The sequence below is a fragment of the Chiloscyllium punctatum genome, chromosome 9 (genome assembly GCF_047496795.1).
Source record: "Chiloscyllium punctatum isolate Juve2018m chromosome 9, sChiPun1.3, whole genome shotgun sequence".
In the NCBI taxonomy this organism is placed as follows: Eukaryota; Metazoa; Chordata; class Chondrichthyes; order Orectolobiformes; family Hemiscylliidae; genus Chiloscyllium; species Chiloscyllium punctatum.
The window spans coordinates 113068331-113082522 of NC_092747.1; the positions used below are offsets into that span (position 1 = coordinate 113068331).

Below are 14192 nucleotides of genomic sequence, written 5' to 3' on the forward strand. Positions count from 1 at the left end.
CAATATCCTGTTTCGCCGCAACATGACCTCCCAACTCCTGTACTCAATACACCGACAAATAAAGGAAAGCATACCAAACGCCTTCTTCACTATCCTAGAGACCTGCGACTCTACTTTCAAGGAGCTATGAACCTGCACTCCAAGGTCTCTTTGTTCAGCAACACTCCCTAGGACCTTACTATTAAGTGTATAAGTCCTGCTAACAGTTGCTTTCCAAAAATGCAGCACCACGCATTTATGTGAATTAAACTCCATCTGCCACTTCTCAGCCCATTGGCCCATCTGGTCAAGATCCTGTTGTAATCTGAAGTAACCCTCTTCGCTGTCCACTACACCTCCAATTTTGGTGTCATCTGCAAACTTACTAAGTGTACCTCTTATGCTCGCATCTAAACCATTTATGTAGTCACCTTACAGCAGAGAAAGGAAATTTAATTGAGTGTTCAAAATCAGAGGGTATGATAGAGTCAATAAGGAGAACCAATTGTCACGAATGGGAATGCTGATAACCAGAGAAACATTGGTTTTAGATCATTGGCAAAGGAGTTGGTGTAATCCAGAGTGCGCTACCTGGAACAGCAATTAAATCAGATTGAATAACAATCTTCAATTCAACAAATACATAAGAAGGAATCATTTGCAGGGCTTTGTGGGAAAGGACAGGGGAGTGAAATTAATTGATGGTTCTTTGAAACAGCCAGAACAAGTCCAGTGGGTTGAATGGTCATGTTTTCTGCTGCATAATGCTGCAATTCTGTGACCTTTGACTTAAGATTGATTTTTAGGAATGTGACAGGGGAGTGCTCTGATTGGCTCCATGTCACCCTTGGCTCCTGAGGCAAGATGGCCCCCACTGACTTTTGTTTTCGATGTTAGCAGGGGGGAACCAAAATGTATCTCAAGGCCTGGAGCAACTCCTCACAATCTCACAGTAACTCACCAGTGTGATTCCCCTCGATCCCCACGCAGCTTACTGAGGGTCAAACCAGAGCAGCAGACAGAAAGGAGCTCTCATAACTACAAAAGGAGTTGCGGAGGGGGCGGGGGCACGGTGGGGTTGCATGTCACTATGGCAACAGCTCATCTGGTTACCTTTGGCCCTGGATCACCTGGAACTCCAATTCCTGGTAGTCCTGCGCTGCCCTTCTCACCTTTCTCACCTGGCCGCCCAGTATAACCAGGCATGCCCGTCTGTCCAGGTTCACCTGGGGTACCGGGAGGCCCAACGGGACCTGAGAAATGAAACGCGAAGTTTAGTGAATTTGTCCTTGTAGGCTCAACAGTTCATTCCAACCCAAAAGTTCAATGGTTGCTGAAACATTCTTCTCATGATTAATATCCTTCGTCCTCAGAAGGATTCTCCCAATGGCTTCATTGAAGTGCAGTGGAATTGCACTAATGACATCGGGTGGTCCCTCAAGATCAGTCTCAAGGATTCAATTCCTGACACAATATCTCACCCAAGTGTGCTGGCAGGGTTAAAGGCCAAGTCAGAACCTTTAGGGGAAGGATATCAGAGAATAGAACAATGAGACCACAAAAACAGAACTAATAAGAGCAGGAGTAGGCCATTTAGCCCCTTGAGCCAGTTCTGTCATTCAATAAGATCACAGCTGAGCATAGCCCTCTCTCTATTTTCCTCTATCCCTCAGTGTGTGTGAAATTGAGCTCTGGTTTGAACATAGTCAATGACTCAGCCTTCACTGTCCTCCCAGGGTAGAGAATTCGGAAGGTTCACAACCCTTTGAATGAAGATGTTCCTTCTCAGCTCAATCCTACATGGCTGTCCCTTTATCCTAAGACTGCAATCACGTGTTCTAGACTCTCCAACCAGGTGAAACAGTTTCTGATCTGTGAATTCCTTCAAGAATTTTACATGTGTCAATAGTATCATTTATTATTTTCCTATATTTCAAGAATTTGAGTCTATTGTACCAGCTGTTTGGCAGAAAAATTTTCAAGTCACAGGAATCAGTCCAGTGAAGCTCTCCTCCTATGGATGGTAAGGATCAAAACTCTACATAAAGTTTCATGTGGTCATAACAAAACCCTGTATAATTTGAATCCAACTTACTTTCTCTTATACTGGCAGCTATTCTAGTAAAAGCTTATTTATCTCTCTGATTAATTGCTGTACTTGCAAATTAACCTTCTCTGATTCACATATAAGGGTGTCCGAGTCTCTGTCACCAACCTTGCTCAGTGTCTAATCCCTATGAATAGTGATAACCTCACATTTTTCCACATTATACCCCATCTGCCACATTCTTTTACACTCACTTAACCCATCCAGATCCTTTCATGGCTTCTTTGTGGCTTCCTCACAGCTTTGTTTTTTTCCCCTGTCACCAAGTTACCCTTTATTTACATGTGTGGAATATACTGACTGTGGCCAGCCAGCTCAGAGTCAGCCCCTGAACTGAGGAGATTGTAAATTCCCTGGTTATATATACATATTTTTCTTCATCGAGTGCATAAAACTTTCTTCATATACAGTTTACTTTATACTTAGCGTTGTGTCATAAGCCCAATTAGCTACATTACACTCGCTGCATGCAACTCAATAATGCAGATTATACATGGCTGAAAATCAAGCTCCAATCCTTACAGTTACAGCCTGCCAAATCCACAACTGATCTGCTTATCCACACTCCTTGTCTCCTGCTTATTAACCAATCTCCAATCTTGCTAATGTCAGCAGTCCTCACTCAGTGTAATCATCTGTAGCATGGTACTTCACTGAATGTTCTTTTAAAAATCCAAGTATTTTAGATCCACTGGTTCAATCTTATGAGTCATAGAATCCCTGCTTTGTGGAAACAGGCCCTTCAGCTCAACACGTCCACACTGAACCTCTGAAGAGTATCCCACCCTGACCCATTCCTCTACTTTTACCCCTGATTAATGCACCTAACCCACACATCCCTGAACACTATGGGTAATTTAGCATGGCCAATTCACCTAACCTGCACATCTTTGGACTGTGGGAGGAAACCAAAGTACCATGCGCAACACACTGACTGTGGCCAGCCAGCTCAGAGTCAGCCCCTGAACTGAGGAGATTGTAAATTCCCTGGTTTTATATATATATTTTTTCCTTCATTGAGCACACAGGCATGGGGAGAATGTGAAAACACCACACAGACAGCTGCCTGAAGCTGGAATTGAACCTGGGTCCCTGGCACTGTGAGGCAACAGTGCTAACCACTGAGCCACCGTGCCACTGAGTCCGGCTTGTTTACTACCCCAAGGAACTCAGATCGATTCATCGGATGTGGGTGGTATGTAATACTGGTGATAGGGATCTTGCCCATCACCTTGAGAGATATATTGAGAGCCCCAGGTCACCCCGCTTTTCAGCATTCATCGGCCTGCAGAGCACCAGCATCCATAAGAGTCTCTGTGAATTGTCAGCCACAGGCTGGCAGCTCGTCATTAGCTGGCAACAACGCTGGCTTCTGCTGGTACTGTACCTGCCCAAGGTCCAGGCTTTGTCCTTAGACACAGGTACAGGTGGGAGGGGTTCAGCAAAGGTGTGGTGTGGATCTGTACCAAATGTGATAAAAATGACACACACACAGCCAGTTTAAAATGCTCAGTTAGGTCTGCAATGTGGCTCATTTACACTTGCTGTAAGCTACATAAGTTCATGTGCAGGGTCCTGCATTCTGTAGAAAAGAGGGACAAGTTTTTGTCATTGTGCCTTCGTTGAATTAAACAAAAGCCTGGCGTCTGTGGTTTCCCTGGTGCACTATCCACGGCAAAGGTTTAACCAATCAGAGTTGCCTGCCAACCAATTGCCACCCTTTTCGAAAACGTCACTCTTTTTGAGTCCTCCTAGTCAGGACATTACCCTGCAATCTCAGTATCTGTTCATGTCGCTGTGTGTGGGGTATTTCTATGCACAAATTGACTGCCATGTTACCCGCGTGACAAAAATATTTCATAGGGTGCAAAGTGCTCAGTGATGTGCTGAGGTTGTGAAAAGGGCTGTAGGAATGCCAGCCTTGTCTTTGGGAAGGCTGACCAATCGACACAAAATCACTGGAAGGTTAAGACGCTTGCTCCAGTCTTTGGAGAGTTTCCACTCTTTAGCGAGGTTACCTGGCAAGCCCATTTCCCCAATTGATCCTTTTTCTCCCAGAGTGCCCGTCAATCCTGGTTCTCCCGTTCTTCCTGGATCTCCCGCTGGCCCTAGAGGAAGGAGTGACATTGCTATCGTTAGTTTTATTATTTCATTAATTAACCCCACAGTCTCTCTCATGTTTACCCTCTGCTCGCTTTGAGCTGTTACTGAGACAGGGTTAATACAGCAGTCCTGTAGCATCAAGCTCATGTTCAGGTTTGAATCTGGGTAGGCTCGTCCTCTAAAGGAAGCAGATTATCAAAGTCATGGTTGAGGGTCAACAGCCAAATGTCCACACAGACGAGGCTAGAGCAGAAACCCTGTAAATGAGTCTTTCCCATATCAGTAAGGAAGATGTGAGGTCTCTTGTTCAGCCCTGAATGAGATCAAGTAAACTGCAAAGAACAAGCAACAGTGATAATGCTGTGGCTTTAAAGGCTATTTTGTCCTTTCGTTTTGAAGAGAGGCTGGAAGGCAGAGGTGATGAGCATTCTGGGGTGATGTAAACAGCTTGGGAGGATTTGAATTTTTTGTAAATGCAGCCTGACTGGATGTGGCCAGCTCTCACAGATCAGATTTCTGGGTTTTGGTTTCCTCAGTCACACCAGAAGCTATTGGCATCTCAACAGAGTTGGAAACTTCAGTGAATGTCTCCTGGCTGCTACTCTCTCTGAAATTGCTCTTGATGGGAGAACTGCATGTGAGGGGTGTGCTTAGGGGATATTAGTATATTGGAACAGTTAATTAGTAATGGTACCATATCTATTATTCTGTTAAGTTTTCCAGTCGAGTTAAGTTATTCTAAATTCCTCTTTCTTTGGCTGCATTTTAACTGCAGTGTTTAAGTAAATTGTGTTTTGCTTAACATCCTGTCACATCATACCTGAAACACAGCAATTTACACTTGTCTTTAAAGTGAAAAAAAGTTAGGGTCTCGGCTGCTTTCTTAAAATATTTTGGTGGGGAGGTGAGGGGGTGCTCTGATCTGCTTCGTAACAAAATGAAGTGAGGAGCTTCTTCACTTTTGTTGCTTTTTCAACTGACTGGAATAACGTGCTGTCAACATTTAAGACATGTTATGTCACTGGACATTTCCAGCAGGTATGAAGTGGTTTTGATAAAGGGGCATGTGGATCATTCACGGGTCGGTGAGTTAAGGTTAATGCCACAGAATCAAGGCGTCATATACCAGTGATCACCTGATGATGAAGAACGACACTTCACATTGAGAACAAAGAAATGTTCTGTAAGCAACTCCAGAAACATCCTTTAACCACCCCATAAACACTCATAATCAGCCCTGTAAATGACTCTACATATGAACACCACCACTTTGTTAACCGTGGGGTTAGCTCAAAATGTTTTAAATTGGGAGGCCATTTCTCACTAACTTTCCAATGGAGGCAGGGCTTTTCATGGCTCTGCCTTGCCGTCTTTAATCTATACATACCTATTGGCACTGAGGTATTGCAGAGGGGACTTTGCTTTTTGAAGGTCTTGCCAGGCAGGACCCGACAACCAGTGGTTCAATTTACATATTTACTTCATTTCCGACAAATGTGATGTTAAATTTGCAAGTAGCCTCTCCTTGCAAAGGGTTGTAAAATATTCCACAAGATTCTCCCTGATTTCCTGATCAATATTTATCCCTCGGCCCACCTTATTAAAACAGATGATCCAGCCACGATTGCATTGCTCTTCGTTGGATCCTGCTATGCAGAAATTGTCTATGGAATTTCCTCTAGTACAACAGCGGCTATATCTTTGAAGTATTTTATTGACCCTGAAGCATTTTGAGGCTGTGAAAGACTTGTAGAAATGGTTCTACTCAGCTCTGTCCCTTCCAAACTTATAACAATTTAGCCGATACTATTCATTCAAAACATCAATGACAAACTCTGAAGGACAGCAAACGACATTGAGATTTCTGATGTCTCGTTGAGAGAGAAGCAGGAAGCAAGGAATTTCAAAAAGTAGTTTTGGCTATTTTTTCCCAGAATCTATTTATTTTTGTGCCATCCATTGTTGCCAACCGTCTGATTTATCCCTTACCTGGTTGTCCTGGTAATCCAGGTTGTCCATCTTTTCCTGGCACCCCTGGGTCACCCGGGATACCTTGATAGCCCTTTTCTCCCGGAAAGCCTGACCTACCTGCAGAGAGATGTTTAAAAAGATGATTTCGTAAGAACGAGTAAATGTGTTTTTACTGTGTGTACAGATGATACTTGTGTGTTATGTTGAGGGGGACTCATCGGTAAAGATCTTTCAAGCAGCCTGCATTGTCTTAATTATTTTTCAAGTAATTGCCTACTTCATTTTGGAATGCCTTGATTGAATTTGTATGCACCATACTCTCAGACAGTTCACTCCAGATCCTAACCACTCGAGGTCTGTAAAGGACTTTCCTTGTGCTATTTTAGCTTCTCTCCCAATTACTTTATGCCGTCTTGTCCTCGATTCTTACATGATGGAAAACACTTTCTTCTGATTCACTCTGTCAAGCTTTTGATTGCTTCAATCAGATCTCCACTCAGCCTTCTCTTCTTCAAGTAGAGAAGTTCCAGCTTCTCCCATCTATCCCCCTTGCTGAAATTCTTCATTCCTGGAACTATTGTTGTGAATCTTTTCAGCACTCTGTTCACCTTCATATTACTCTGAAAGGGTGGAGCCCAGAATTGGATGCAATACTCAAGCTGAATCTTGTTTAACTCCAATTTAACCTTCTTTTTATTTATGTATATCTCAGAAAAGGACTATCCTGCTCAACCAGATTATGTCTGCATTCATGATCCACTACAGTCTCCTCTCATCTTCCTTGATCTATCATTATGAGGGGTGGGGCGGCTGAATGACCTACTCTTGAAACAATTTCTTATGTTCTTACAACAAATTTGGCCACAGTTCCGATTGCCAAAACAAAATGGAACCAAGCTGCTGAATGACTACTTGATATTCAGGTGTTTCACCTTCCCGCACTTCACCCTTGGGGATTAAGTGGAAAGACAACTTCCATAACTTCCCAGGGGAACAGCCAACTCACATTCGACAATGTGGTGCTGGAAAAGCACAGCAGGTCAGGCAGCATCCGAGGAGCAGGAGAATCGACCTTTCAAGCACGAGGAGAAAGTGAGGACGGCAGATGCTGGAGATCAGAGTCGAGAGTGTAGTGCTGGAAAAGCACAGCAGGTCAGGCAGCATCCGAAAAGCAGGAGAATCAACGTTTTGGGCATAAGCCTTTCATCATCACCACATTCTTGGTTCTGATCTCCAGCATCTGCAGTCCTCACGTTCTCCTAGCCAACTGACCTTGCAGGCTCTAGCCAGTAAATGGTGAGGTAAGAAGTCCCATAGCTGGAGGCTTGCTAATCTGCCCTAGCATCCTGCACATTATTGGAGGCTTCAAGGCCTGAACAGATGAAGGGGCAGTGCCAACCCAGGCCTACCCGATTCCCCAGGCTCCTTGTTGGCAAGTAACTGGACCCCACAGTCTTGGTGATCTGCAGTGGATTCCATCAAATCTTCAACATTTCATGGCAGGATTCCCTAACGGATTGATTCATCAGAAAGCCTGTGGGTGGCTGGAGAATGGACAGCCTGGTTCATTTTCACTTGTTTTGCATTACCAACAAAAATTAATTTCAGCTTGCATAAAAATTAACGTCAAAAAGGTAGTCACAAATTAAGAGTTATGGTAACTGGAAGCAGACAGAGAATTTGCACTTATATATAGGTTTATAGAGTTAAGACAATGAGAAATAGGAACACGAGTAGAACATTCCAGTCCCTCGAGCCTGCTCCACCACTCAATAGGATCATGGCTGACCAGATATTCCTCATGGCCACTGTCCTGTCTTTTACCTGTCACCCTTGATTCCCCAACTGATCAAGAATCTATCTGTCTCAGCCTGAAGTATACACAAGGATTCTAGGGCGGCACGGTGGCACAGTGGTTAGCACTGCTGCCTCACAGCACCAGAGACCCGGGTTCAATTCCCGCCTCAGGCGACTGACTGTGTGGAGTTTGCACGTTCTCCCCGTGTCTGCGTGGGTTTCCTCCGGGTGCTCCGGTTTCCTCCCACAGTCCAAAGATGTGCAGGTCAGGTGAATTGGCCATGCTAAATTGCCCGTAGTGTTAGGTTAGGGGTAGATGTAGATGTAGGGGTATGGGTGGGTTACGCTTCGGCGGGGCGGTGTGGACTTGTTGGCCCAAAGGGCCTGTTTCCACACTGTAAGTAATCTAATCTAATCAAGCTCTATGCGGCAAGGAGTTCCAAAGACTCACACCCCTCTAAGAGATGAAATTCCTCCACATCTCAGTCTTTATTCTGAGACTATGCCCTTTGGTTGTAGATTTTCTCATGAAGCGAAACATCATCTCGGCATTTACCTGGTCAAGTTCCTGAAGAATTCTATATTTTTCAATGAGATCACCTCACATTCTTTTAAGTTCCAATAAGTAGAGTCTCAACCTGTTTAATCCTTGGTCATAAGGCAATCCCTCCATACCAGGGATTATCCCTGTGAGCCTTTTCTGAGTTGCCTCCAATGAATATCTTCTTTTCAAAAGATCCCACACACATTCACACGTACTTCTATACAGAGATATATGACACACACCACCACAGACATGTACACACAAGCAGATACACAAGAGCACAGCACGTGTGCAGAATACGTTGTTGTTATGAAATATCAAAGATGAATGCATTGACCTGGATCTCCCGTATCTCCCTTCTGTCCTTTCATTTTCTCCATCTCACTTTTATCTATGATTCCAGGCTTTCCCACAAGACCAACTTCTCCTTTTGTCCCCTTCTCACCGCCTGACCCAGGGGGACCCGGGAAACCAGGCAAGCCGCGGTCACCTGGTGAGAAAAACGTGGTGAGACACACACTCTTCAAATTAGGAAAGCTCGCTCGAATCTTTTTGCCTCGGCGTTAAGAAGTGCATCAAAGTCATGAAAAACACAAGAGATTTATTTGCTCACAAAACAAAAACAGAAATTGCTGGAAAAGCTCAGCAGGTCTGGTAGCATCTCTGGGGAGAAACTATTTTTCACATTTGAGGTTCTGTGACCCTTCCTCAGGTTGCTAGGAAAGAATTGGTTTTTATTTTGAAGATGGGGTATTAGGAGTAAATGGTAAGTGGAGATAAAAGCCCAAAGAGAGAGAGGAACAGTTGGACAAACTGGGGTGACACGGTGGCTCAGTGGTTAGCACTGCTGCCTCACAGCACCAGGGTCCCAGGTTCGATTCCAGCCTCAGATTCCTGTCTGTGTGGAGTTTGCACATTTTTCCCATGTTGCGTGGGTTTCCTCCTGGTGCTCCAGTTTCCTCCCACAATCCAAAGATGCGCAGGGCAGGTGAATTGGCCATGCTAAATTGCCCATAGTGTCAGGCGCATTAGTCAGAGGGAAATGGATCCGGGTGGGTTACTCTTCAGAGGGTCGGTGTGGACTGGTTGGGCCGAAGGGCCTGTTTCCACACTGTAGGGAATCTAATCTAATATAAAGTAGTGGGCAATGATCATCTTGGGAGAATGGATAATTAGTGGTTAACAATGGGTTGTGTGGTAACAGAGCCTGGTGAGTGGGATTTGGGGGTCAGGAGTTGGGAAATGGTGTTTCAAGCCTTAAAATTGTTGAATTGATATTCAGTCCAGAAGGTTGCAGCAAAGTGGAAAATGAGGTGCTATTCTTCCATCTCACGCTGAGCTGCACTGGAGCACTGCAGCAAGCCTGAGACAGGGATGTTGACCAGATTCTTTTGTTTCTATTCTGAGTTTTGCACTTCCTCCTGGCCCTGCTGCTCGTGAGTCATGAGTATCTCATTAACAAGGCCAGTCACAAGAATGGAGCCTTAGCAAACAGGTTAGCCAAATTGCACAGGAGGCAAATCTGACTCATACCAAAACCTCACACCAAAAGCTGCCCTCCCGGTCAGCGTCATCCAACAGTGAAAATTAAATCTGATTTATATTCCTTCGACATTCACTTAGTGAAACCTAATGATCACCTTCTATTCTAATCTGAGTCCATCACATGGAGCTCAATCCATGATTAAACATGGCCACTTCATTTGACACTATATATTTCAGAGCATGGAAATAGACATGGACAAAAAGAACATTTGGCTGACTTCACTGTTCAAAAGATTCTTTGTGACATTCATCCGGGGCAGCATGAGGACACTGAGTCACACACACTGTCCGAATTTGGAAAGACATAGTCATCTCTTCACTGTCATTGGGTGAAGCACTGTGGGTGCCCCCTGTGGACTGAAGGGTTTCGAGAAGGTATTTCACTGTCAAGTTCAATGAAAGATGATAGACAATAAATGCTGGTCTGTCCAAGAGCACCCATATCCCGAGAATGAACGTTTAGGAATGAAACAGGGATACGGCAAGGGTGGACACACATGGAGCAAAACAAGGAGCTGAGAATGCAGGAGGGCATGTTAAATGAGGCTGAGATGGTATCGTACAATATGGTGACACGGAGTATTCAATGCAGCTTTACCAAAGGGAGAAGAGAGAGTAAAAGTTGGATGCACCAGTCTGCAGGAGATTTGTCACATGTCAATTTTGTTTTCAAAAACTTGTGTGTCTATTAATGTTACAGAAAATATTACAATAACGTTCCTCTCCCTTGCCATCTCCACAAAGTTTCTGCGATGTCCAATAGATGCTATTTAAATGCCAACTCTTTCTTTTATGTCGAATCATCAAGTGTTTCCAGTAACACAACCACACATCACCAAATGCAAACTCCCAAAATATCACCAGATGTAAAATACTTCCAGCTGTCATGATATCAATCAAAACAAATTTGGAATAAAATGCATACACTGACCTTTCAGACCAGTAAGTCCCACATTCCCGGGAGATCCCGATAAACCTTGGCTTCCAGGTGTACCCATGACCCCCATTTCTCCTTTGGGACCTATAATGACAGAATTTGGTAAGAATTTGAGAACTTGGAATCAGAATGAAATCCAACACTGATGGTCAACAGGCACACAGTAGCTGGGTGAAGACTTAAGTATTAGTATAAAACAGTCTAATTTTGCACCGATGTGGGAACAGAATCAAAACGTGTGGTGCTGAAAAAGCGCAGCCAGTCAGGCAGCATCTGAGGAGCAGAAGTGTCGATGTTTCGAGCATAAGCCCTGAGTGTTCTGACGAAGAGCTTATGCTCAATACGTTTACTCTTCTGCGCCTCAGATGTTACCTGACCTGCTGTGCTTTTCCAGCACCACACTTTTTGACTCTGATCTCCAGCATCTACAGTCCACTTTCTCCCCGATCTGGGAACAGAGTCCAGTCTGAGTCCGGATTGGTATCGATTGAGACTGCGTTGTTTCAGAATCATCTCAGACTCACACTACATGTGAAACACACGCAACATTGTGAAACTGCAAAATTGTGAGGGGCATGGATAGGATAAATCGACAAAATCTTTTCCCTGGGGTCTGGGAGTCCAGAACTAGAGGGCATAGGTTTAGGTTGAGAGGGCAAAGATATAAAAGAGACGTAAGGGGCAACTTTGTCACGCAAAGGGTGGTACGTGTATGGAATGAGCTGCCAGAGGATGTGGTGGAGGCTGGTACAATTGCAACATTTAAGAGGCATTTGGATGGGTATATGAATAGGAAGGGTTTGGAGGGATGTGGGCTGGGTGCTGGCAGGTGGGACTAGATTGGGTTGGGATATCTGGTCAGCATGGATGGGTTGGTCTGTTTCCATGATGTACATCTCTATGACTCTGTAACTGAGAATTCAGCACATTACAAATAAGTCTTGCAATGTTTCACTTTGCTTCTTTACACTCCTCGGGTAGGTGGCAGTCTTGTTAAATTTACCCTGTTTCTATAACTCTTCCTATCCATTATAAGTAATGATAAATTACTGCAAATATCCAACTTGAATGGTCTCAAAGAGAAGGGATTGGTTTGTTTTGATTCCTGCGATTGTCTTTAGGGAGTTCTTCCATCTCATAATGATCAGAACTCAATAGCTGTTAGTGGCGAGCTGTTGGTAAATAACTCCACTGGAGCTTTGATCAGAATTGGTAAGTTTGGAAGGAAGGAAAAAGAGAGGCAGCATGAACTAAATGGTATAAAATAGGCTGCAGGAACAGCGACCCACAATTTACATACACAGAACAGGTTGAGATGGCTGTCAAAAAGCATAGAATTTATAAATAATGGCATAGGGTATAAAAAACAAGGAAGTTATGCTAAAATCTTTATAAAATACTAGTTACACTTCAAATGAAGTATTCTATCCAATTCTGGCCACCATATGTTTAAAAGGATGTCAAAAACTTGGAGAGGGGTGGGGAATGGAGCCTACGATAAGAATGGAGCCAATTCCTTGGAAAGGCTGGAGAAGTGGGAATTGTTTTCCATGGAGCAATGAGGTTGAGAGGTGATTTCACAGAATAGAATGGAATATCCTTTATTGTCATGTGTACGGAAGTACAGGAGGACAGTGAAAAGTTTTACAATGTCATCTCTGATGGCACCACCTTAGGTAAAAGTGTTTTATAAGCTGGATGGGGAGAAATTGTTTCTAATTAACCAGTAGATACAGGTTTTGAAAATTGCTTAAAGAATCAGGATGGAAGATCAAGAAACTTTTGGTCCAAGTAGTGAGTTGTTGTGATCTGAAATATCAACCTGAAAGTCAATTCAACAACAACTTTCAAAGAGAAATTGGATAAATATTTGAAATGTACGGAAGCAGGGTGACTGGGGCGAATTAAATCATTCTTTTAAAGTTCCAGCATAGGAACATTGGACTAAATGGTTCTGTCTATGATTTCAAATTGGCCTTGCTAAGAGCTTCCCATAAGCAGGTTTGAAAGATTGACCACAGTAATAGTTCTGCAATTGCGAGCTTACCTTGAAATCCTGGAGGGCCATCTTTTCCTGGGGGCCCAATTTGCCCTGAAAAACCTGGAGGTCCAGGAAGACCTTTTACTCCCTGATTCCCCTTCTCCCCCTGTGGACCTGGGATATCTAGACCTGGAAAGCCAGGATCACCCTTTGTACCTGGCAATCCCTGGAATCCTGCATTATAAAAAAGAATTGTCAAATATTTAAACACTTAATTGGTGACCGACATTTTGTGGCATTCAGGTCTAGGTGGAATGCTCTCTGGAGGGTCAGTGTGGATGAGATGGGCTGAATGGCCTGTCTCCATTCTGCATCCGAACTTGGGCTGAAAAAAATGGCAATTAATGTTTGAACTACGCAAGTGCCAAGTAGAGAGGAACTAATAATTCTCAACATACAGTAGCATCATCACCTTTGCTGAATGCCACTATCTGCATCATGGGGTTACCATTGACCAGAAACTGAACTAGCCCAACCATATCCACAGAGTGGCTACAAGAACATGACAGATGCTAGGAGTACTGCAGGGAGTAACTAACCCCTGACCCCCGCCAAAGCCTTCCACCATCCACAAGGCACAAGACAGGAGCATGATGGAATATTCCCCACTTGCCTGGATGGGTGCAGCTCCAACAACACTCAAGAAGCTCAAAGCTATCAAGGCCAAAGCAGCCTGCTTGATTTTATCACATCAACCGTTTTCACCTATCTTTCCTTACAGCACTGACGTACACTGGCAGCCCTGAGTACAATTTACAAAATACACTGCAGCAAGGCTCCTTTAACAGCATCATTCAAAACTGTGAGTTCTGCCACCTGGGAAGGTGAAGGATAGAGATATACAGTGATACCACCACATGCACGTTCCCCTCCTGGCTACCCATCACCCTGACTGTAAATATACTGCCGCGATGGTCAAAATCCTGGAATTATCTTCCCAGCAGCGTTCGGGATGCATCTACACAACAAGGGCTGCTGCTTGTTTAAGAAGGCAGCTCACCGCCATCTTTCCAGGGCGATTAGTGATGCACAACAAATGCTGATCCAGCCCACATCCCATGAATTATTATCTTTTAAAAACAATCACTAAAAGCAAACAACCTGTTTGTTATAGATTTGCTGTTTGTGGGATCTTGCTGCTGCATTTCCTACATTCCAACAGTGACCG

General features: G+C 44.0%; 1 protein-coding gene across 1 annotated transcript in view; it reads right to left on the reverse strand.

The window, feature by feature from the left end:
• The window catches only part of LOC140481615 (uncharacterized), a 209858-nt gene that overhangs the window by 38987 nt on the left and 156679 nt on the right, over positions 1-14192 (reverse strand). Inside the window, exons 32-37 of the mRNA XM_072578092.1 lie at positions 13031-13198; positions 10978-11067; positions 8839-8991; positions 6179-6277; positions 4105-4194; positions 1093-1232 (exon numbers count right to left, since the gene is read on the reverse strand). Coding sequence (XP_072434193.1) covers positions 1093-1232; positions 4105-4194; positions 6179-6277; positions 8839-8991; positions 10978-11067; positions 13031-13198 — 740 coding nt within the window. The remainder of the gene's footprint in view (positions 1-1092; positions 1233-4104; positions 4195-6178; positions 6278-8838; positions 8992-10977; positions 11068-13030; positions 13199-14192) is intronic.